This window comes from Lissotriton helveticus, chromosome 11 (assembly GCF_964261635.1).
Source record: "Lissotriton helveticus chromosome 11, aLisHel1.1, whole genome shotgun sequence".
Taxonomy (NCBI): domain Eukaryota; kingdom Metazoa; phylum Chordata; class Amphibia; order Caudata; family Salamandridae; genus Lissotriton; species Lissotriton helveticus.
Window position 1 is genome coordinate 1,057,568,831 of NC_136072.1, and position 23,085 is coordinate 1,057,591,915.

The following is a 23,085-nucleotide window of genomic DNA, read 5'->3' on the forward strand; positions in this document are numbered from 1 at the left end:
AATACCGACAACTGTCGGGCCTAACGATTAGCGAGCCCAAGTCATACGGATATTGCTTTAATGCCGCCGGTCCATCTGCTCCACTGTTTTTCACGCCATACACTTTTCAAATGGCGGACACCACTATCCGCTATCTTGGAATTTAAATCTACAGAGGTGCAGAGGAGATGATAGACGGCAACCTGGGCAGAGCAATACGGGCGCTGAAGTCGCAGGTACAGTTTTGGACGTCGCTGCCTCTGTCGGTGATGGGTAGGGTAGCGATCACTAAGATGGTGGTGCTCCCCAGACTCATTTATTTCTTCACTAACCTACCGTTCCTGATCCCAGCGACAACTTTTAGGACACTGGACACGCTACTGACGGAGCTGATTTGGGGGTCGGGGCGGAGACGCCTAGGACTTGCCAAATTGCAGCTGACTACTGAGACAGGGGGACTGGGGGTACCGGACTTCAGAGCCTATAATTTCGCCTGCCAACTACAGTGGCTGGCATACTGGCTAGCAGGCCGGAACCTACATGAGATAGACATGACGGAAGAGGATCGCTCCAAAGGGAGGATCCATGCACTACTCTTGCCCCGGTCTGAATTCCCTAGGGACACCCCCCCTCTCCTCCAGCTTGCAGTACGCTACTGGCGGAAGGCAGTCAAGTACACAACTCCAGAGTCTTCATACGCCCACACAATCCCATTGCTGGGTAATCCACTAGAGTCCGGAACGCTCTCGGCGCAAAGACTAACATCGTGGCACGACGCAGGGGTCATGCATGTTGGGGACCTATTTGCAGAAGGGCACATGCTGTCATTTGAGGACTTCAGGACCGCACATCATATACCAGGAGGTTCTTTCCTCTTACATGCTGGTTTACGTCATTTCGTGACAATGATGGGGACGCGAAATGGTGATGAGCCTCCCATTAACCCGCTGCTGTCGATGCAATACCTAATGGGGACGGGTAGCCACCTGACTAGATGGCTTACCACCGGCATCAGAGCGGGGAGGGCGACGTCTCTGTTGCCCCTAAAGGCAAAATGGGAAGCTGACACTGGACGGCCGATCAACGATAAGGAATGGGAGCGTATCCTACAATATCCCAAGAAAGTGGCTAGGAACCCGAAGTTCAAGTTTATTCAATTGATGATAATGCATAGGGCGTATCTCACACCTCACCGTATACACGCTATGTTCCCTGATGCGTCAGACTCCTGCCCTCTGTGTGGTACGGATGATGCCTCACTGCTGCACATGCTCTGGAACTGTCCGAACCTGGGCTACTTCTGGTCCACTGTACAGGAGGGGCTCACTGCAGCAGGCGCGCCCCTGCTACCACACACATCGGAACGTGCACTATTGGGGCTGGGTCCAGCGGTGCGCAAAAGGAGTGTGTCGACACGCTTCACTGACTTAGCTATGCTGCTTGCGAAACGTGCTATAACCATGCGATGGAAATCGCCCAAACCACCTGACCCTGACATGTGGAGATCTGAAGTTGTACGCTGGAGCAGGGCGGAGGGGGAAGCGCTACAACGCGAGGAACGCAGAGGCCATAGGAAGACATTGATATCACTGGACTGGTTCACATTGCTAGGGGCTTTCGAGGCAGGGGGAGACGATGAATCTAATGTCCTTTCCCCTGCAGTTTGAGTTATGCCTGGTTTGCAATGCTTGGCCAATTGTCACGGACGTCCATGGTGCACCACGACAGAACTGAACAGGGGTAACCCACCATAATGTCGACTATGCCTCTAGCTGACTGAAATGACTACTGTATTTATCAAAAGCTGTTTTTGGAAGTAGCCGATACCAATGTACATACTCAACTATTCATACGGAGTACCAAGGGAAGGGATGCCAAGGGTAGGGGTGGGGGGTGAGTTGGGGGGGGGGGTGGTTTTGTTTAATTATCTACGGATGCAACAAAGCAGAAAATGTATACTCCATATGCCTTCAATATGCTGTATAGAACTTATTACTGTCCTATTACCTGTATGTTGGCGATGGCATGCTACACTTTCACTACTATGCAAATAAACACATTTTCAACAAAAAAAAGGAATCTGTGGCTAGTAGTCTCGATCAGATGTACGAGTACTTACCTTCGGTAACGATGTATCTGGTAGAGACGATTTTAGCCGCAGATTCCTTCACGGCCCACCCTTCCTTCCCGTTCTGCGAGGGCCTTTGGCTTGGTCTTCTGCGCTCGCCTCCCAGTGGGTGGCTGTCTCTTCTGTGCGTGCATTCTTTCGCTCTTTTAACAGGATGATTATTCTGTTCTTGTTCCTTCCTCCTCTTGCCTCTTTGGAGGGTGGGGTTCTATGTTCTCCTGTGCCCCTCTGCTCTGGTCCAGGTTGGGGGCTTGCCTTCACTTTCTTCCCTCCCCTTACCCTTCCCTGGTTTCTAGGGGTTCTGGTCCCTCTGCTTCCTTCTGGGTTGGGGTCATCACATCGTGCCTTGCCCTTGTACGTGGGGGGAGGGAGTTAGAGGGGGGGGGGGTTGTCGCACTCTGTGTTGGGGTTCCCCTGGAGATTTGTCAGTCTTGAGACCAGTTTCCCCTTTGTTGTTTCGGGGGGGGGGGGAGGGGGGGGCGTTCTTATTCTTCTGCAGATTTACTGCTGAGGCGTCATTCAGTCTTGTCTTTGGCTTCAAGCTGTGATGGGCTCGGCGGCCCTCTTCCTGGGTATGTTTCCCGGTGGAGGGCTTGCCGTTTTTGGGCCTCTTCTCCTTGGAGTCTGTAGGTGGCTATTCTTCCTCTGCTCTGCTCTGCTCTGCCTGTACCTTGGGGTGTCAGGTGGAGGTCCCTGGTATGTTGACTGGGCTTGGGGTGTTCTGCCCCCCCCTCGTATTGCTTTCTCCTGTTGGTGAAGGCTGGGTTGCCTCTTTTGTCGTTCTAACACACCCCCTGTGGGGCAGGTGTTCCTCCATGATGTTGAGGTTCTCTTCAGTTTAGGGCTGATGCCTCTTCCCTGCTGCGGTGGACGGGAATATTTCCCTGTCCCCGTAGCTGGTCCCCTGTGAAGGGTCTCGGGCTTATCTGAGCTGGAGAGGTCTTCTCACAGAACCCTCCTCCCCTTTGGGGTATGGCTAGGGTATTTACTCTACGTTAAGGAATCTGCGGCTAGTAGTCTCCATCAGATGTAAGAGTTACTTACCTTCGGTAACGATGTATCTGGTAGAGACGATTCTAACTGCAGATTCCTTCACAACCCCCCCTTTCTCCCCGTTTCTGCGAGTGCCCTTCTCGGTCTTCTACGCTCGCCTGCTTCAGGGCGGTGTTCCTCTGCGAGTGCTTTCTTCTACTCCCTCCCTGGGGGATGCTCGCCTTGTTGTTGTTGCTCCATTCCTGCCTTTCTGGTGATTGGTGGGCGAATGCCTGGGTACTTCTGCGCCCACGCATTTGGTCTCCAATGTAGGGTTTGTTGTGCTTGTGTTGCTTGCACTTCTGACTCTTACAGTCCTTGGGGGTTGACATCCCCTGGCTGGGTCTCGACCTCGGTTCTTTTTAGGAGTCCCCCCTCCCCCGAGGGTTGCTTACAATGGCTACGCTCTATTCTTTCATTCCGTGACTTGGTGCCTTAGTGCCTGGCACTATTCTGGATATGCTGTTCCTCACCTTTTTGTTTCTTTCCCTTTTGTATAGCTGGGTCTTCGCACACTGTTCCATTATTCTACCAATCAATCAATCATATCATTTGTAAAGTGCTCTACATTCCCGTGAGGGTCTCAAGGCGCTGAAGGGAGGGTGGGGGGGCTGCTACTGATCAAAGAGCCAGGTCTTGAGACTTCTTCTGAAGGCCAGCAGGTCCTGGGTCTGTCGTAGGCTGGTAGGGAGAGTGTTCCAGGTCTTGGCGGCTAGGTAGGAGAAAGATCTGCCGCCGGTGGTGGTTTTCCGGATGCGTGGAACTGTGACGAGAGCGAGGTTGGCGGAGCGGAGGCTGCGGGTGGGGGTGTAGAAGCTGAGTCGGTTGTTGAGGTATGCTGGTCCGGCGTTGTGTAGGGCTTTGTGTGCGTGGATGAGGAGTTTGAAGGTGATCCTCTTGTTGACGGGGAGCCAATGCAGGCCTCTCAGGTGGGGTGTGATGTGGCTGCGTTGGGGGACGTCGAGGATCAGTCGTGCCGAAGCGTTCTGGATGCGTTGTAGACGTCTCAGGAGCTTGGTGGTTGTTCCTGCGTAGTGGGCGTTCCCGTAGTCCAATCTGCTGGTGACGAGGGCCTGGGTGACGGTTTTTCACGTGTCGGAGGGGATCCATTTGAAGATCCTGCTGAGCATTCGGAGGGTGTTGAAGCAGCAAGCGGAGACAGCGTTGACCTGCTTGGTCATGGAGAGGGCGGAGTTGAGGATGACCCCCAGGTTGCGTGCATGGTCGGTGGCTTCTGGGGCTGTTCCTAGCGATGTTGGCCACCAGGCGTCATCCCTGGTTGAGGGGTTGGGGCCGAGGATGAGTACCTCCGTTTTGTCTGAATTCAGCTTCAGCCTGCTGTCCTCCATCCATTCGGCGACGGCCTTCATTCCTCTGTGGAGGTTGGCTTTGGTGGTGTGGGGGTCTTCGGTGAGGGAGATGATCAGCTGGGTGTCGTCGGCCTAGTAGATGATGTTGAGGCTATGTTGTTTGGCGACGTGGGCGAGTGGTGTCATGTAGATGTTGAACAGCGTCACGTTGGTTCCTCAATAAAGGGGAAAATAGGATGACGGTTTACCATTAACAAAAATAGAAGTAAAGAGTTCAGAGTATAAAAGATGAATGTAACTAATAATACGAGAACCAAACCCATACCATTTCAAGGGCTAAACATTAAATCCCAATTGCCTAAAGTTATAGCATCATATGGTATATCAGATTTGGACGCCAGATGGATTATATTGAGAAAAGTTCTGGAATTATCCGAGAAAACAACTTCACACATCCTGATTGGTGAATGTCAATCAAGTCCGGAACAACCTGCTTAATACGTAAAGCGAGAGCCTTAGAAAATATCTTTCAGTCAGTGTTAATAAGAGAAATAGGCCTATTATTCCTGCACTGCGATAGATCTTTACCCTTCTTGGGGAGTAAGCAAAGCATGGCTTGAGAAAAAGTTTCCTGTGCACATGTTTGTGTGGGAAGCAAAAGATGGGAGAAATGTGCATAAAATTGCACAGAATTTCATCTGGACCAGGAGCCTTATCTTTAGAAAGGTGAGATAGTGCATGTTTAAGTTCCTGTTCTGTTATCCCAGTATCTAAGCTAGAGAAGTCAGATGTACGATCCGAAGATTTGGGGATAGAGGGGAAAAAAGTGTCTAATTGATCAGTTGTAGGAAATTTCTGAAAAATATAATTTAGTATAATATTAAAGAAAAATATAATTTAGTGTCGCTAGCATGACTGACTCCATCAGTATCCGTAGCGATCTATATTTTAGATTTCTGCTTCTTTATTTTTAGATAATTAGCTCAATAATTCCCAGCTTTATTACGACCACCATACATTTTTGCGTTAATTTTAAGTAGTGCACCTCATGCTCACTCCAAGATTGTTTATTGTACTGTAATTTGGCTTGAATTAATTTTTACTTGGTCAAAAAGATCAGTTCCTATGCAATCATATATTAACAATTTATAGATAATAATACATTAACACCTTCCATGCTGGTGACGGAACCACTCCGTCACCAGCCTATGACGCGCTGTGCTGGTGATGGAGTGGTTCCGCCACAGCCCGGCCTCGATTTCGCGCCTGCGTGGCGTGTTCTATTGAGCGGGCGGGGCCGTGACGGAACCACTCCGTCACAAGCACAGCGCGCCCAAGGCTCGTGACGGAGCGGTTCTGTCACAAGCATGGGAGCGCCGCAAGGCCCCCCTCCCCCCTAGTGCTGCGGCGGAATTACCTCCGCAGCCAAGGGGTTAAAATGACAAAGTTTTTTTTATATACAACAGTGTTGATCAAACCCGGAGAAAGGTCCCATTGACAATCAATCCTTCACAGCACACACTCAAACTCAAACCAATGTCATACAGCACCACCAATACATACAACACACTTATGACAACAATTACCTAAATATGCATGAAGGCCCCGCATACAATGAAATCAATGTTCAAAAATCAGTATATAAATACTAAATATTGTGCATGATTATACATATTTTGTTATAATTTCAAATAAATGTGATATTTGAAAGATGAAAAAAGACGAGGGGGCCTCATTTAAAGCGCCAACTCGCGTTTCGGTGACCACACCCAAATTCGGGTACCACCTTCAGGGCGTAAGAAAACCGTATATGGGACCTGTGTTAAATAGGAGGAACTAATTAAACTGTGACTGGCGGAGCCCAGTCATAAGAAAAGGCAGGGATGCAGTCCTGAACTCCAAAGGTCTAAATAAATCACATCAACATGGTAGACAAATGGATCTCCTTGTTTGTAAGAGCGTGCAAACCGAACGAATATTTGAAAATGCTCTGGCCCTGTCCGTATTTCTTGAAAACACTTGAGATGGTTGAGGAAATTCGATCTTAAGTGTTAAAAAGGCGAAGTCTGTGCTCAAAGGAATTCCAGTGGCAATAGCTGTTCTGGTCCCGGGAAACTGGAAATACAGGTCTCTTGGTTGCGAGCAACCAGACAGTGAGTAGACATGGACTTTGATCCGAGGTAGCGTATATAGTGGCAGCGTTTGAATAACCTAATTTGCTTAAATGATGTATCGCATCCGATCGGGAACGTTCCAACTTCAGCGTCCTTCAGATGGATGAACAGGAAACGGTCCGGAAGCCTGTTAAAGCATCAGTGAAATGTTTATCCAGCAGTAGTGTATTGTTCAATCTTCATCTATTAGAGCAAGAAATGTCATTAGAGGTATCAAAGTCTAAAATGACAGGAGCGTGGCCTGAAATTAAAATGGAACCTATCTCAACATTGGCTACAGATTGGAGGACATTTTCTGTGACAAATCTATTCTAGAATGTGAGGCGTGGACAGGAGAAAAATATGTGAATTCTAACACGTACGGGTGTGCTATTCTCCAAGGCTCAACTAGCCCTCTGGAGGAGATAGCCCCAATAAAATGCAAAAATCCTTTCAAAGGGATATTTCTAACCTGGGAACGAAGATCTAGAAAGGGGTCTATTAGTTGATTAGTCACTTCCTACTATAAAATTATCAGAAGAACGAGCAGATAAGAGCGAGGAAAAACGGTCCCAGAACTTAGTCAACCCCAGTCGGGCCATTACATAGTGAGATGGCATAGTAATTAATTTTTAATATCAAACATAACCATCTACCCGCATCATCCTTGGTCTCATTGAGCAACAGAAAATGCAAAGATTTATGTAACAGAATTAAAACACCATTCTTAATGTTAACAGCAGAGGAACTAAATACAGGACTCATCCGTTGTCTACGCATCCATTCAATATCATTGTCTTTAAGATATGACTCCTGTAAGAAGGAGATCTGACATTTCCATTTGGACAGATGCGTGAGTACCCTCTGTCTTTTATCAGGCTTGCGGAGACCCTTTACATTCCAGGAATCAACAGATAGATTGACCATAAAAAATATAAACAATACTTGATAACCTTATGAAACATGAATAGATTCAATTCACTATAAATGTGGAATAGCAAAAACCTTAAGTGGTGAATAAAAGGAGACTAAGGTAGCATATGACTTATGAAAGGGAGAGGGAAAAAGAGAGGAAAAAGTGATGAAAGGGCACAAAATGGTAGGCAGAAGAAAAAACTCCCCAATGTGATGAAAAGATGACGGAAAGTCAAAGGACTTTAGTCATAAACATCTTGAAGAAACAGCAGGTTAATAGAATGGAGCGGGGGAACGAGACCGAAATAACCAGCTCACGAGAGAGCCAAGGAAGAGAATAAGTTAAAACAAATAGTCGGGGCAGCCATAATAAAGGAAACATATAACATTGAAATAGAGAGAAAAAAACTTGATAGTATAATTACATGGGGTGGATACTGAAAACAGATGGACATCAACAGACACTATAACAACCTCAATGGACCCAGGAAAGTAGAACCTGAAAAGGAAGGTGAAATCAATAAGAAGCATGAGAATGACAAAGCAGATCAAGTTTTACTAAGTTCCATATCTTCTGTTTTATGCTTTTGGATGAACAACTTGAGTTCCTTTGGATCATCGAAGGTGGTCGTTTTGTCCTTTTAGGTGACTTTGATAAAGCAAGGGTGAATAAGCCTGTACCAAGCATTCATTGATCTTTGACAAATTATTTGCACCTTGTAGCACTGGTCCTGGAAACATCCTGACTAAAAAACACTTTATTACCAGCCCTGAGCATCTGCTTGTGTTTGGCAGTACTGAGGATGTCCATGAGGTCAGAATACTGTAGAAATAGAGCAATAATCCCTCTAGGTCTGGTGGATGATGCAGAAGGGGAAGGACCAATCGGATAGGCCCTTAAAAATATTCAAATCAACCGAAGATTTCAAACCAAAAATGTTTGCAATGTGCACCTTCAGAAATGTAATCATATCTTGACCTTTTGACCCTTCCGGAATACTATAAATACGTACATTATTCCATCAGTTTCGATTTTCTATATCTTCAGCCAGTCTTTTGAGCTGCGTCACTTCCTTGGTCAAATATTAAACTTTTCTAATAACGTCCTCTGCATCACTAATCCTCTGTTCCACCTCAGTGAGTCGTGAATTAAGAACGGACCACTTTTCCTCAGTACACTGTATGGCAGCACTTGTCTCCACTATGAAGGGTCTCATATTTCTCAAATCCTCCATAAAGTCCTCCAAGGTCACTTGTAGTGGGGATTTCATAGGTGGGATGGGGTCTTTTTTGTAACTCTTTTATTAGCATTGCCACCAGACTCTTTTGGTGCAGCATCATTAGCGAAAGAGAAAGTGAAAGACTTCGAGGAGTGCAAAAAAAATGGAGCTCAGTGAGGTGAATGATTAAATACCCCTCAGCAGAGAACAGTGTGGCCCATTAGAAAAGAAAAAGAAAAAAATATTTTTCTTGTGAGGAGAATAACTTCCAAGGCCACTAAGTTCAATCTAATGAACTGTATTAAATGGCAGAGGCATCTCCTGACCGGGCCGGAGCAGCAGACAAAAAATCCTAATAAAGACCACAATTAGGTCGCTAAGGCTTACCTTGCCACTCCCCACCCCATCCAACACCTCTTCCAGCAAGCAAACATGCTAATGTGCAGAAACGGCCGGGCCGTGAAGAAATAATTTACTCTGCTCCTGCGGTAGAAAACTTTTGGGTGGCCAATTTGAATTGTTGCCGGTGCGTGCTCGCCGCTCATTGCACTCTTAACAGGTGGCGGGAGGCAAGAGGCAATCTGAGGCAGTTAGCAGCTTCCCTCCAACGTCCTCCACCTCTTCCAGCCACACACGGACTGCCACTGCTGCTCTGCTCACTATTGCATCAATTTATTATTTTATTTTAATGCGGTAGATCGTAAAATCCCGGCCACATTCCCCCGCAACAGCTGCCCAAGCTCCCCTATCTGCCGGCCGGAACAAAACAGGAAAAGTCTGGGGAAGGGGGGGCAGTGCGTCTGCAAGGTGCTGACCTCTCACGTCTTCTCCTGCCATGCCCCTCGTAGAACTCTCCAATCGGTTCTCAGCTCTGCTTGATTAACCACTCTCCACTCTGCTATGTGTTGAATATAAAGTGACTGTATAGCAATTTTTGACTACCCTAGGGGGGGTTCATACTTTATTTGGGTTCTTTCCCCTGTTTTGCTTACTTCATAAGTTCCAGGGGCCCTCTTTGTTTCATATTACTGAAGATAAGTAATTTGTTCTTCAGGAGTCTGGTGATCTAGGTATTTTGTGAGGGTTCAGACTAAGAGATAGTCTAGCCAAACTAATGTGGAAGTTGCTGAACCAGGAAGTTGCAAGAAGTGGCTTCAGGCACAAACAATAGTGTATGCCCACACTTGGGTAGAATTTGCTATCATTATAGAACACAAACTACCACGTTTCGTACCGCCACCTCCTGCAAAACTCAGGAATAAAGAAGTGATTATAGTATCCCCTTATGTAGCGTATTTAATCTTAAACTGGAAGCATTACTAGTCTTGCTTTGCGTATGCTTTCCTCTTTTAGAAGAATACTTTAACACTGTTTATATTGATTTTGGTATCAGGGCATGTAATAAAGCTGCCTTATCTGTCCTCAGTGGCAGCCACTCCAGAATGACTTCATACTTCGTCAGATATATGGATTTAACCTGTGCTTGCCTGCAGAAAGTTCTATTGTAGTGAGAAGAGTTCAAGTTTTTAAATAAGCTTATTAGTCGATAATATGGTATTAGTTCTTTGTAGTCATTATTTAAGATGGACCCGTTTATTGGTTTCTGTCGTGACTTGTTCCTGTACAACATTGTTGATTTTAATTAATTGAGACAATAACCTACTATTTGTACAATACGAGAAATCAAAATATGATTTTGAAGTTCTTAATTTAAGCGTTTGCCTAGATAACACTTTATAAGGTGTGTGTGTGTGTGTGTGTGTGTGTATGTATGTGTATATATATATATATATATATATCTTCTAGAGTCCAATTAAGTGCTACTTACTGTTACTTTACTGATATTTAATTTCTTCTCTAGACATTCATTCAGCAGTAAATGAAATCGCAGAAGTGAACACCGTGAATATGTCCAAAATACGTGATGTTCTCCTGGAGAAATGGCTATGTCCAACCATCGTTCCAAACGTAAGTAGAAGCTGAGATCTGCCCCTGTTGTCATGGAAACGTGCGGCCTAATCATGCATATTTCACATAATGAATGGTCATCCCGAACAATGAGTCGTTGTTGTTTGCCATGGGAAAGTGGAATGGGCTGGATGTAATTAAAGCCCTTGTGACTTGGAGACTGCTGCTGCTTCTTCGGGTATCCCCCTATGGTCTCTTCCGAATGTATGTTGTCCACAGAGATTTGGTGGGAGCCATTTACCGTGTTTAATGCAGGCAGGAGCTGACCGTCAGCATTTCCAGGGTATTTACGCTGCATGGTGGCTCATTAGAAGGATTCTCTATGGGCAACATATAGGACCTTTTAAAAATGTTTTTTCGTGAATAAACAACTTGTTTCTGTTCTTATTTGCTGTACATTATTCAGTTGACTAAATCCAGCCTGTGGTCTAAATTAGCTTATGCTTCTCCAAACCTGAAAGGGAATATACGAACCGTGTCTTCATGGACGTATTATATAATTTCCTGATCTGTAACCTGCTTTTTGGACCTTAGCATTACATTCAAACATCTTTTTGAATCAATTGTGGAGGAATTCCAAAAGTATTTTTGTAGTTTTACGTTCTCATTAGCCGGACATAATGTGCTTTTTGTGCTCAAGACACATTCTACTTACCCACAACTTTGTAAAACGAGTTTATTCCATGAAGACGTGTTTCGTTTTAACATGCTAACTCAGTCAGCGTTTCCTCCCTGCTTGACAGCTCTTTACTACTCTTTTGGCCACCTTAGCTCGTATTTTGAACATTGGATGAAGAAACTACCCATTTTTTTCTTCTCTAGCAGCTGATTTGTTTAGTTGATTCCTGTAATGCTGCCACGGGCTTCTCACTGAACTACTAGTTATGAGACTCAGGGGCCCTCCGACATAGAGAATCGCTGAGCGAACCGTGATTTGGAGCTAATTTTGTTATTAATTTATAGGGTGTATCATCCCCAAGTTAAACGGTGACCTGTAATTTGACTAAAGAAGCAGGCAACTCATGAGGCAGAAAGTATAAATGAAGTTATCAGTCGCCACTCCCAGAACCATCAGCTTCTGGAAGGCGACATTGCGATATTCATTCATGCACGCGCATTGAATATGGTTGTAAAGCACTGAGCGTCTGAATCACAAAAACTAGTTTGGAGGATTCCGACCTCTCATGGGTGGAGATTATTACTACTTGTAATTCAAAAAAATCTTCCATTTTACGCCTTTAATTCTGTGACCGTCACAAACAATTGTGAATTATATTTTCTTACAAGAAAATATTCCTTCATATATTTCCACAGGATAAAATTGGAAGCAACATCAGCTTTTCGGAATTAAGAAATTCTTTTGCCCTCTAAAATAAGGCAAATTTTAGCTTGGATGTTCGATTCTGTTGTATACTTATAACCTCAGATACCTCACCCTTGTGAATCACCCCGGGTGCTAAACTGGATCTGGAAATCTTGTAATAGATCCTGCGACCCGGCGGGTGGAACCATCACCCTGTCACCTCTCCTTCCTTCCTATGGACATGACAGTACAGAGCCACATACAGGAGTGTGGCTGACAAGACTGAGATTGTACCGGTAGTGTGCAGAATATAACTTAGGGCCTTATTCCTGAAAGCCCAATAACCAGAATGGTGAGGTCACTGTCCAGCGAGAAATCTGATTAGATAATGTTTCCACCAGAACGGGTGTTATTTGAAGCTTATTGTAGGAAAGAAGGATCTTTCTGGAATAGATACCCCCACATTTTGCCTGGTGTCTGTGTTTTGACTAGTTCGCTGGGGTCCTGCTAACCAGGACCTCAGTGGCAGTGCTCTCTCCTCCAAATTCCATGGTAAGGTACTTTTTACACCCCACAATTGGCATACTAGGGTACCATTATAAGTCCCTAGTAAATGGTACTGAGGTACCCCAGGGCCTTGGTACACCAGGGGTCTCCCATGGTCTGCTGCATGTGTTATGCCACCCATGGGGCCCATGTAAACTGTGCCTGCAGAGCTGCCATTGCAGTCTGCGCGAAATGGTGTTGCACCTTTCATTTTGGATAGAAAGTTCCCCATATATCCCGGTCACTGCACTTTTAACCTATAAGTCACTGCTAAGGTAGGCCCTTCAGTCCAAGGCCAGGGTTCTTGGTTCGAAGTATGTGGGTACCCTTGCCCGAACAGAGGTACCCCTACAAACCCTGTACTCCCTTCTGTGGGTTTTGGAAGTGCAGAATAGCCATTATAAGGTATGTAGTTGACTCTGGCTAGTCAAGATGCCCTACTACATAATGGCTGCCCCAAACCTGGCCATGTTTGGTATCAAACTTTTTGGAATCATGCAGCTGCACCAATTCAAGTGTTAGTTGCATGATAACATGTACTATGGGCTCCTTAGAGGACCTCTCAATACCTAACTTTGTAGCCTGGCAGGGTCTGCCTGCTGACCCGCTCTGCTGCAGACACTAGATAGTGTTCTCCCCCCGGTGGAAGCTGAAAAAGGATTTCCTGCAAAGGTGAGGTGTGACCACCTCTCCTTCCGAATTGGGTAGGGTGGGGGCGCTTCAGAGTGCAACCAGACTGCATTAAGGACACATTTGGTGCCCTCCATGCATCCCATCTAGAAGGAATTTCCCTTGAAGTGAATAAATCACTTTCCTGCATCTGCAGGCACTTGTATGACTACCGGTTTGCTGATCCTGTTGGCGCTGCAACACAGGTGGAGTGGCTGTATTCCCTCTAACCAACGTGAACTGCCTCCCTATGCTCCACGTCGGTCTGTCGTTACTCAGAATTGTTGGCTGTCTTGACGGAAGATCTTCAAGCTCCCAGAAGCCACACCCTCCAGCACTGAACAGCTCCAAGAATGACATCCTGCCTGCATCATCTGCATCGTGGGCCTTCATCTCCTGTGTGCTGTTGAGGCTTACTTGCGGCTCCATGTGCCTAGTTCCAGAGGGTCTTCATGGGGGCTCCATCGATTCCTGCTGGCTTTCCTGCGTGCTGAGGGCTGGCCCTGACTTGCCTATGCTAGGTTAGTCCCACAGACCTGGCTGGTCTACAACACAGCATTTTCTCCTGGGACCGTTGTCTGCGCTTGCCCAGGCTTGTTAGTGGACTTGTCAGCCACTGCCCTTTCTGCGCTCGTCGACCCGCGTGGGACAGCTAGTCTATGGCTCCTGTGCTCCTGAATCGTTGCCTGTACTCCACAACTGTTGCTCCATCCTCACCGTACTACAGCCAGAACCTCCAACCAGGGCTGGCATTGTGCTTGTATGCCTCCTGGTTAACTCTGGGTGGTTTGGACTCTGTCCCCTCAGCTTTCAGGTTCTTTTCATCTGGATTCCGCGTCCTGGTCCCACCGCCTGGTCCACGAGACTGTAGCTGCTAAACTTCCACAAACCTCCATTGGCTTCTACGGGCATTTCCAACTCCACTTCACCCTTATGCACTGGGCTCCCTGGTGTAGGTATCATGGTGCCCCTCTCAGAAGCTCCTTTTCATCGGAGCGGTTCTGGACTCAGCGCAGTTTCGGGTTTATCCTCCAGAACAGCGGGTCCGGGATATTCAGGCTCTGATTTCACTCTTTCAGCCTTTATCCCGGGTCTCGGTCAGCTGCGGCTTCTGGGGCTGATGGCCTCCTGCATCCTTCTGGTGCATCACGCCAGGTGGCGGATGCGGGCTCTGCAGTGGGACCTGAAGTTTCAGTGGGCCCAGCATCAGGGCAATCTGTCCGACCACGTCCTGATCTCTGAGGGCACTGCGAGACAGCTGCAGTGCTGGCTCACGGACCGCGATTGGGTCAGCGGCAGATCCCTCTCCTTTCCCCAGCCGGAGCACGTGGTTGTGACTGACGCGTCCCTCCATGGCTGGGGGGGCCACATGGGAGAGGCGGAGATCAGAGGCCTGGTCTCCGGCGGAGGCCCGGCTCCATTTTTATTTATTTTATTTTATTTTTAGCTGTTTTATAACGCGCTCTGTTACTACCAGAGTATCCTGGCGCGAAAGGAGAGAGCAAGCAGGTGGCCAAAAAAAAAGCTTAAAATTAGTCTAATAAGCAAATCTAAAAAGATGAGTTTTCAGTGCCTTATTAAAAGGTACAAAATTCTGGATTGATCTCAAAAACAATGGCAGAGTGTTCCAAGCAGACGCCGCAAGGACAGCAATTGACTGGCCTCCAGGACGCACTCTCCGAAAGCGAGGTATGCTCAACAAATTATGATCAGCTGAACGTAGAGATCGAGTGGGGGCGTAGCGGCTAAATCTTTTCTTCAGAAACGAAGGCCCAAGGTCATTGACTGCTTTAAATGCTAGAGTCAGGATTGTAAAAGTAATCCTTCGTGATACTGGCAGCCAATGTAGTTCTTTCAGATGGATTCGTACACTCTCTCTACTAGGCACGTTGCAGAGAAGTCTCGCCGTCGCGTTTTGAATGGGGGGCTCAAACTAACCTGCCTGGAGTGGCGGAGAAGCCGTGAGGGAAACGGCCAACGCATTCCGGGCATAGCGAACTACACCACCCAGCAGCCCCGGGACCTGGCGCACTCGTGACACTACCGCTACACCTGCAGGCGCTTGAAGAACGCGGAGCACCGAGCGTGTTTTGGGGGCTCAAACTAACCTTCCTTCAGTGGCGGAGAAGCCGCGAGGGAAACGGCCAGGCGATTCTTCACTCCACCAGCCGTGAGGGAAACGGCCAACGCATTCCGGGCATAGCGAACTACACCACCCAGCAGCCCCTGGACCTGGCGCGCTCGTGACGCTACCGCTGCGCCTGCAGGCGCTTGAAGAACGCGGAACACCTCCCGCACCGCGGGACGCGCGCGGGCGGGCGCCGGGAGAAGCCCGGGACAAGGGCGGGACAGTCTGTGCATTCCGGACAGAATGAGGCAGGGCTGGGCCATCCCTCTAAGAAGTAAGATTTCTGCATTACTAATATTACATTGATTGTCATTTCGGTTCTAAAATACGGAAGTACATAGAAATTTTAAAATTGTTGCTATTGTTTTCCTGCTCCGTCACTAGTTATTGCTAAAAATAAAACAACCATGGACAACTACCTAGTGAAAATTGTGAGCAAAATTAACAATGATAGAAGGAAGTCACTGGGACGGGATAATTTACCTGAGACAATAACGGCTGCATCTGATGCCAGTGGTGGATCGGATTCACTCCCCCCTTCCACTACTGACGTCATTCCCAGCACTTTTATAGTGGAACCCCAGGAGGCAATCTCGATAGACCAGGACGCTTTTGATGACAACGCACCTGATGATCCTATGGATCCTACAGATGTTTCCACTCACTACTCCCCGGCTAAGAGAGCAGTAAGAAAATCCAGGATGTAATGATAAATATCTATAATACTTTTTCTGATATTGTTGCATCTTGTAAGGATCCCTTATTGGGTAGCCAGGGTGTCTTAGACCTTCATTATAAATTAGTTGACGCTCTAGGCCCCCTCTTGAGCAAAGCTTGCAAAGGTGAAAAGAGCCCAAACCATTTAGAGTTGGTCAACCCTTGGTACAACAAGGAATGTCGCATAGCAAAATCTAATCTCATTCAGGCTGTTAAAACTAAAAACTCCCATTTTATAAGACAATGCAGACATGCCTATAATAAAATTTTTGGCCCAAACGAAAAAAACCTGGGATGATGCATTATGGGAAGATTTACTAATAGCAGCCAAATTAAGAGACCAAGGCACCTTTTGGAGCTTATTATCCAAAGGGAACAGAAAGGGTAGATCACCCAAGGACGTCTATTTAGACGAAAAAACTTGGTGCGACCATTTTGGTAAACTTTACTCAGAAGATGTAGAGGGGTTGCATATGCAAAATCCAGAGTACAATCTGGAGCGGAGTATTGTGCCATTAAAATTCAGTATAGAGGAGACTATGCAGGCAATAGGGACCATTAAGGCGGGCAAAGCTCCAGGACCGGATAGGATTCCTGGAGATCTATTAAAACACGATGTGGAAGTATGGGGACCATACGTTAACTTTTTATGTAATTCTATAGTGGCTGGAACTCCAATCCCTGAAAGTTGGAAAGGGGCAGAAATCGTAACAATATTTAAAAAAGGAGATCGCTATGATCCGGGCAATTATCGCCCAATTAGTTTAATTGACCTTTTACAGAAGGTTTTTGCCAGGCATATTTTAAACCGACTTATAGAATGGATAGATGAGACCCAAATATTATCTAAATACCAGGCAGGGTTCAGACCAAAAGTTAGTACAGTAGATCAAGTGTTCAGGTACATGTGTATCTGCTGGAAATACATTAATATAAGGAAGGGTAGTTTGTATGTGGCATTTATAGATTTGCGGGCCGCCTTCGACCTCGTTCCACGGAATCTTTTGTGGATAACATTACGAGACATGGGGGTCCCAGGCGAGCTACTTAACGGACTGATTCGATTACACACAGAGAATTATGCAAAAGTTAGATGGGGAAAGGATGGTGAATTATCAAAGCCCATACCTGTAAGCCGTGGTGTGCGCCAAGGATGTGTATTAGCACCTACGCTATTTTTATTGTACGTTAATGATATACCCGTGTATCTAAGGGACTGTGACCATGATTCTCCAAGGCTAGGAGATGAGGCAATCACGGCATTACTTTTTGCCGATGATACAATCCTCATCTCACAGACCCCGAAGGGCCTTCAAAATCTGGTGAATTCCTTTAATGGTTACTGCGAAAAGAAGGGGTTGGAAATAAACTCATCAAAAACAAAATATATGTCAATAAATCCACAAAAGTCTTTTAAGAAAAATTTGTCCTTAAACAAACAAAAATTGGAATATGTGGAGAGCTTTAACTTTCTAGGTATTACACTGGACAGTAACAGTTCATGCAAGGGACACCTGACAAAGAGTAGGTTGGCTTTCAAGCAAAACGCTATGCTTATCCTAAAAGTGCACGGAGCTAGTGACTCTAAAGCCATTACACCGGGACTGGAAGTCTTTAAAGCAAAGGCCCAATCGGCTGCACTTTACGGTGCTGAGGTATGGGGGCATTGCTGTAAACACAACTTTGAACGGGAAGAAAACCACTTTGTGCGCAGGTTATTAAAAATACCAACTAGAACCCCCCTAGTTCCAGTATTCCTAGATTTGGATCTTAAACGGACAGATCACCAAGCAGCCCTCAGGCCATTGATGTATTGGGTAAGGTTATGGACGACCTCTGAGTTGTGTAACTATAAAAATGGATTGATAGAAATTACCCAGATTGATGAGTACAAGAAAATTGCATGGCTAAAACACATTGAACATTGGTGTATCAGGCTAGGGCTGTCCCATTTTTGGGACGAACCCCATAATATGACCTCTGTGTGTAAAAAGATTTTTAAAACTACCTATTTGGTCTCATGTTAACGACGAGCCATCTCACTGTCCATCTACTGGTATATTGACCCAGAAATTTTTGTCCATAAAAGATATTGCTGTATTCGAACCGTTTATGGATGAGATAAACCCACCACTAGCAAAAACTTTGTATTTACAATTTAGATATGGGGTATTACAGATCAATGCTCATACATGCAAATGGGGAGATAGCAATGAGGATGGTATCTGTACCCTTTGCCCACTAAAGGCAAAGGAAGATGATGCCCATCTATTGTTTTTCTGTTCCGTGTATGCATCACCTAGACAGCGCTGGATAAAACCCTTGTGTAAAAACTTGGATGTCAGGACGTATAAAGAGGCTGAGCGTATTATAAGGTCTAATACCTCACAACTGGTGGTTTTTTGTATAAGCAGATTCTTATTCAATGTGTTCATTATTAGAAAACGTTTTGGACATAAATTATAATGTAATAATGAAATCTGCAATCTTTTCCCACAATGTTAAACAACGTAGAATGCACTGAGTCTACTTTTTGTACAAATCATGCGGTTTTAAAGATTTTAATCTAGTTTTTATAAGGAATCAACCTTTTTTTATGGTTTTAATCAAATTTTATGTAATATGCATAATTAATTGCACAGAATTAATTGTTACACTGCCCCATTATATATTAATTGTAATGTCATGTGATCAATTATGGTCAAATGTACTTTTTCTTTGCTCCTGTTTGTAAATGTCTTCTTCTTGTCTGTACTTCCTGCTTTTATGGCTATTAGCCGAAATAAAGTTGAACTGAACTGAATGATCTGTAATCGGGCAACTAGAAAGGCTGGGGTTCCGCTAAGAAGAGAGTTGGCATAGTCGAGCCGTGATAGTATTAAAGCCCTCGCGACAGACTATCTTGCCGAAGAGGGGAGATATGGAAAGAACTTTCGCATAGCCTTAAGAGACCCGAAGCACACCCCTGTAAGTTTCTTTATGTGTGCCTCGAACCTCAGATCCTCCCCAAACCAAACTCCCAAGTTCTTTGCAGGGGTGATAACTGAACTTGGCTGGGGAAAATCCGGAGGCCACAGGAGTTCTCTAAAATTAGGCGAAAATTGGCCATACAACAAAATTTCTGTCTTATCTTCGTTACATTTCAGCTGTGCCGCTGCTAACCAGCTGAAAACCGAAGAAAGACAGGAACGAGTAACCTCAGTGCCTTGTGCTGTGCCAGGCCATGTAAATAATAATTGCGTATCATCAGCGTACGCTATAATTTTGGCTCCCATTTGTTCAGCCATACCTATAAGCGGGGTAAGATACACATTAAAAAGCAGGGGGCTCAATGTAGACCCCTGGGGTACCCTGGTTGTAAGAGGCTTGGCCGAGGAGGAAAATGGCGGGAGCCAAACCTGCTGGGACCTGTCGGACAGAAAAGATCTCACCCATTCCAGTGCTGAACCGACCACACCTATCTCAGCCAATCGAGTCAGAAGGAGAGAGTGCGGGACAGTGTCAAACTCGGCAGAGAGGTCCAATAGAATTAGAACCGCTCTGCCGCCACTGTCCAGACACTCCCTAATAGCCTCTGTGATCTCCACCAGAGCTGACTCAGTGCTATGGGCTGCACGAAAACCGGACTGAGCAGGGTGGAGAGCCTTAGAAGATTCAACAAAGGCATTCCACTGACGAAAACCAAGTTTCTCTCCAATTTTCGCCATGGCTGGAAGCAGGGAAATTGGTCGATAATTGCCCGGCACAGCAGGATCAGCACCAGTTTTTTTCAGCAAGGGAAGAAGCTTTGCCTGCCCATTATTCGCGAACCCTCCTTTGCCACTGATTCTGCCACTACAGCCAACACCCGGGCCGGGCAAGTATCACCAGGGGCGCCAGATCTCAATGACTTAATCGCTACCAAAGTGTCTTCCACTGAGGGGGGGTAAATATCTCCATCGTATGGGTGGGAGGCACTTAGATCGAACGTTATCAAAAATCCTACTCCCACCATTAACAGATCTGAGACTGCTGTATTGTGGCAATTTTGTTTAAGAAGAAGGAAGACAGAATCTCACACCACTCAGTAGAAGGCTTCACCGACACTTGTTCTGCACAGGGGGAGAGAAAACTCTTGACAATAGAAAAAATTTCACGACTGTTATTGTTGGCCTTCTCAATTCTTTTAACAAAGTATTCAGATTTAGCCAGTTTAATACTGGCATAATACTCCCGCTGTGCCGTGCGGTATGCCACCTTGTCTTGTGGGCAGTAAGCCGCCCGCCACACCCGCTCCAATTTTTTACAAGCAAGCTTAAGTATGCGTAATTGGGGCGAATACCAAGGTTGCGAGGGGGTCGACCTATCTCTACTCAAATTGGACCCTTTCGACGAGGCGGACACCCCAGCTCCCACCCACCCATCAAATGATTGGAGTGCAGAATCTAACTCAGTCCCCAGAGTAGGCCTATTTTGATCAAGCCAGGCAATAAAATTGCCTATGTTGATCTTCGGGGGGCACATGGTCCTACAAGACTTGGACATGTCTTTCATGGCCGACCATGTAAATCTAATCAGCCGATGATCAGTCCAAGTAAGAATTTGAGGAGCCTCGACCTTCAGGGGAAAGTTAGAACAAATAACATCCAGAGTATGCCCATCCGTATGCGTGGGGGAAGAAACCCATTGGGTAAGAGGCCAGTTCAAAAGAATCATGTAAAATCTTGCTTTCCTGAACTTCAGAACGATCAACATGAATATTCAGGTCACCAAGCAGTAAAAAACGCGGAAACCTCACTGCACGGGGAACCAGAGTTTCCAAGAGAGCTTTAAGGAAAGGACCCGAAGGGCCTGGTGGTCGATAGATAAGGGAGCCTCCCAATGTAAAATGTGGAGACAGAACCAAAGAAAAATTCACAATCTCCCCCTCAACTATCTCATCTGTAATTTCAATATTGAGGACCCATGATTCCCTAAAGATAATGGCTAGTCCGCCACCCCTACCGCTGGCTCTATCTTTCCTCCGGATCTTAAACCCTCTGGGGATGGCCAGCTCAATGTCAGGGGCACATGAGCTATTCAGCTAAGTTTCTGTTATAAACAGCAAATACAGTGTACCATCTTCCAATAGCGAAAAAATCTCTGCTGTGTGTTTACTCATTGAGCGAGCATTAATTAAGGCAGCAAAAATAGAGCCTGGACCTAAATTAGAACCTGACGAAGTAATCTGATTGATACTGCAATAGAAACCGCAGGCAGAGCAGGAATTAAGGCTAACTGGATCTACCGTTACACACCTCAGTCCCACCTCAGCCGGCGGGCGAAGCGCCCGCCGGCTACCATCGCTGTTTTATCTGGGCTCCAAACCTGTAAGGTAGCCCGTCCTGCGCCGTCGCGTCCGAGGCGCAGACGGGCTAACCTTTGGCTTACCTAAGGCGCGCCCGCCATGCGCGACCGCTGCGCGCCTACGGCGACATGCTAATTTTATGCTGTGTCCTCTCTTCCCCCAGCTAGAACGCTGCCACCAGTTCAGCTGGGGAGAAGGACTTCTCTCAAAATGGCCGCCCACCCTCCACACGACCGGAACAGCAGCCGCGGTGGAAGGGGCCAGGAGAGGCTTTTAAAGAAGAACGGGTGAGTCAAAGCACCCCCGCGATATTCCTGCACAACAAAAGGGGTTAGGAGGTCAACCTTTTGGAGTTGCGGGCGATTTGTCTAGCACTGAAGGCATTCCTCCCCTCTATCCGGGGAAGTGTAGTGCAGGTGTTCACGGACAACACCACCGCCATGTGGTACTGCAACAAACAGGGCGGGGTGGGGTCGTGGACCCTTTGCCAGGAGGCTCTGCGCCACTGGCAGTGGCTGGAACGCCAGGGAGTGACCCTGGTGGCTCAACACCTGGCAGGTTCTCTGAACGCCAGGGCGGACGAGCTCAGCCGTCGGTGCATGATGGATCACGAATGGCGTCTGAACTCGGACGTGGCGCAAGGCCTCTTTCAACGATGGGGAGAGCCTTGGTTAGATCTATTCGCCACCGAAGAGAATGCGCAAGGTCATCAGTTCTGCGCGTTGGAATTGTCAAGGCGGCACTTGCTCGGAGACGCTTTTTGTCGCGAGTGGAGTTGCGGTCTGTTGTACGCCTCTCCGCCTATACCACTTCTGCCCAGAGTGCTGAAGAAGATAAAGCGCGACCGGGCCCAAGTCATCCTTGTGGCTCCGGACTGGGCACGAAGGTACTGGTATCCAGAGCTACTCAGTATGTCAGTCGATGCCCCGGTTCGTCTGCCTCTTCGGGAGGACCTTCTGTCGCAGCAGCAGGGGACGGTCCTCCACCCGAACCTGTCCAGTCTCCACCTCCAAGCTTGGAGATTGAGCGGCGACAGTTGAGGCCATTTAACTTGCCTCCTGAAGTCTGTAATGTCATTCTGGCAGCCAGGCGTCCCTCCACAAAGTCGGTATACGCCTGCAGGTGGAACAGATTTGTGGCATGGTGCACAGCAAAGGCTGTGGATCCTCTTGCTGCCCCTCTCTCTGAGGTTCTTCTCTTCCTTCTTTCTCTTGCCCAGCAGGGCTCTTGTCTGGGCACTATCAAGAGCTACCTTTCTGCCCTTTCAGCCTTTCTAAGGCTGCCTGATCAACCTTCTTTGTTCAAGTCCCCTATTGTAAATCGCTTTCTGAAGGGCATCACGCACACGTTCCCTCCTGTTCCGTTTGTGATGCCTCAGTGGGACTTGAACCTTGTTCTTACATTTCTGATGTGCGCTCCCTTTGAGCCACTTCACAACTGTCCTCTCCGCCTTCTAACTTTAAAGACTGCTTTCCTGGTTGCCATCACTTCTGCCAGGAGAGTGAGTGAGCTCCAGGCCCATTCTTGTACTCCTCCTTTCCTTTCTGTCCATCCGGACAAGGTTGTGTTGCGTACTAAGCCATGTTTCCTGCCCAAGGTTGTCACTGCCTTCCACATCGGGCAGTCTATCACCTTGCCCACCTTCTTTCCGCCACCGCATCCCTCTAAAGAGGAAGAGCGGCTCCACCGTC

At 46.8% G+C, this 23,085-nt stretch overlaps 1 protein-coding gene across 2 annotated transcripts in view; it reads left to right on the forward strand.

The window, feature by feature from the left end:
* Window positions 1–23,085, forward strand: part of KNTC1 (kinetochore associated 1) — a 913,665-nt gene that overhangs the window by 623,892 nt on the left and 266,688 nt on the right. For both annotated transcript variants that reach the window (XM_078667574.1, XM_078667573.1), the window contains exon 51: window positions 10,599–10,705. In XM_078667574.1, coding sequence (XP_078523700.1) covers window positions 10,599–10,705 — 107 coding nt within the window. The remainder of the gene's footprint in view (window positions 1–10,598; window positions 10,706–23,085) is intronic.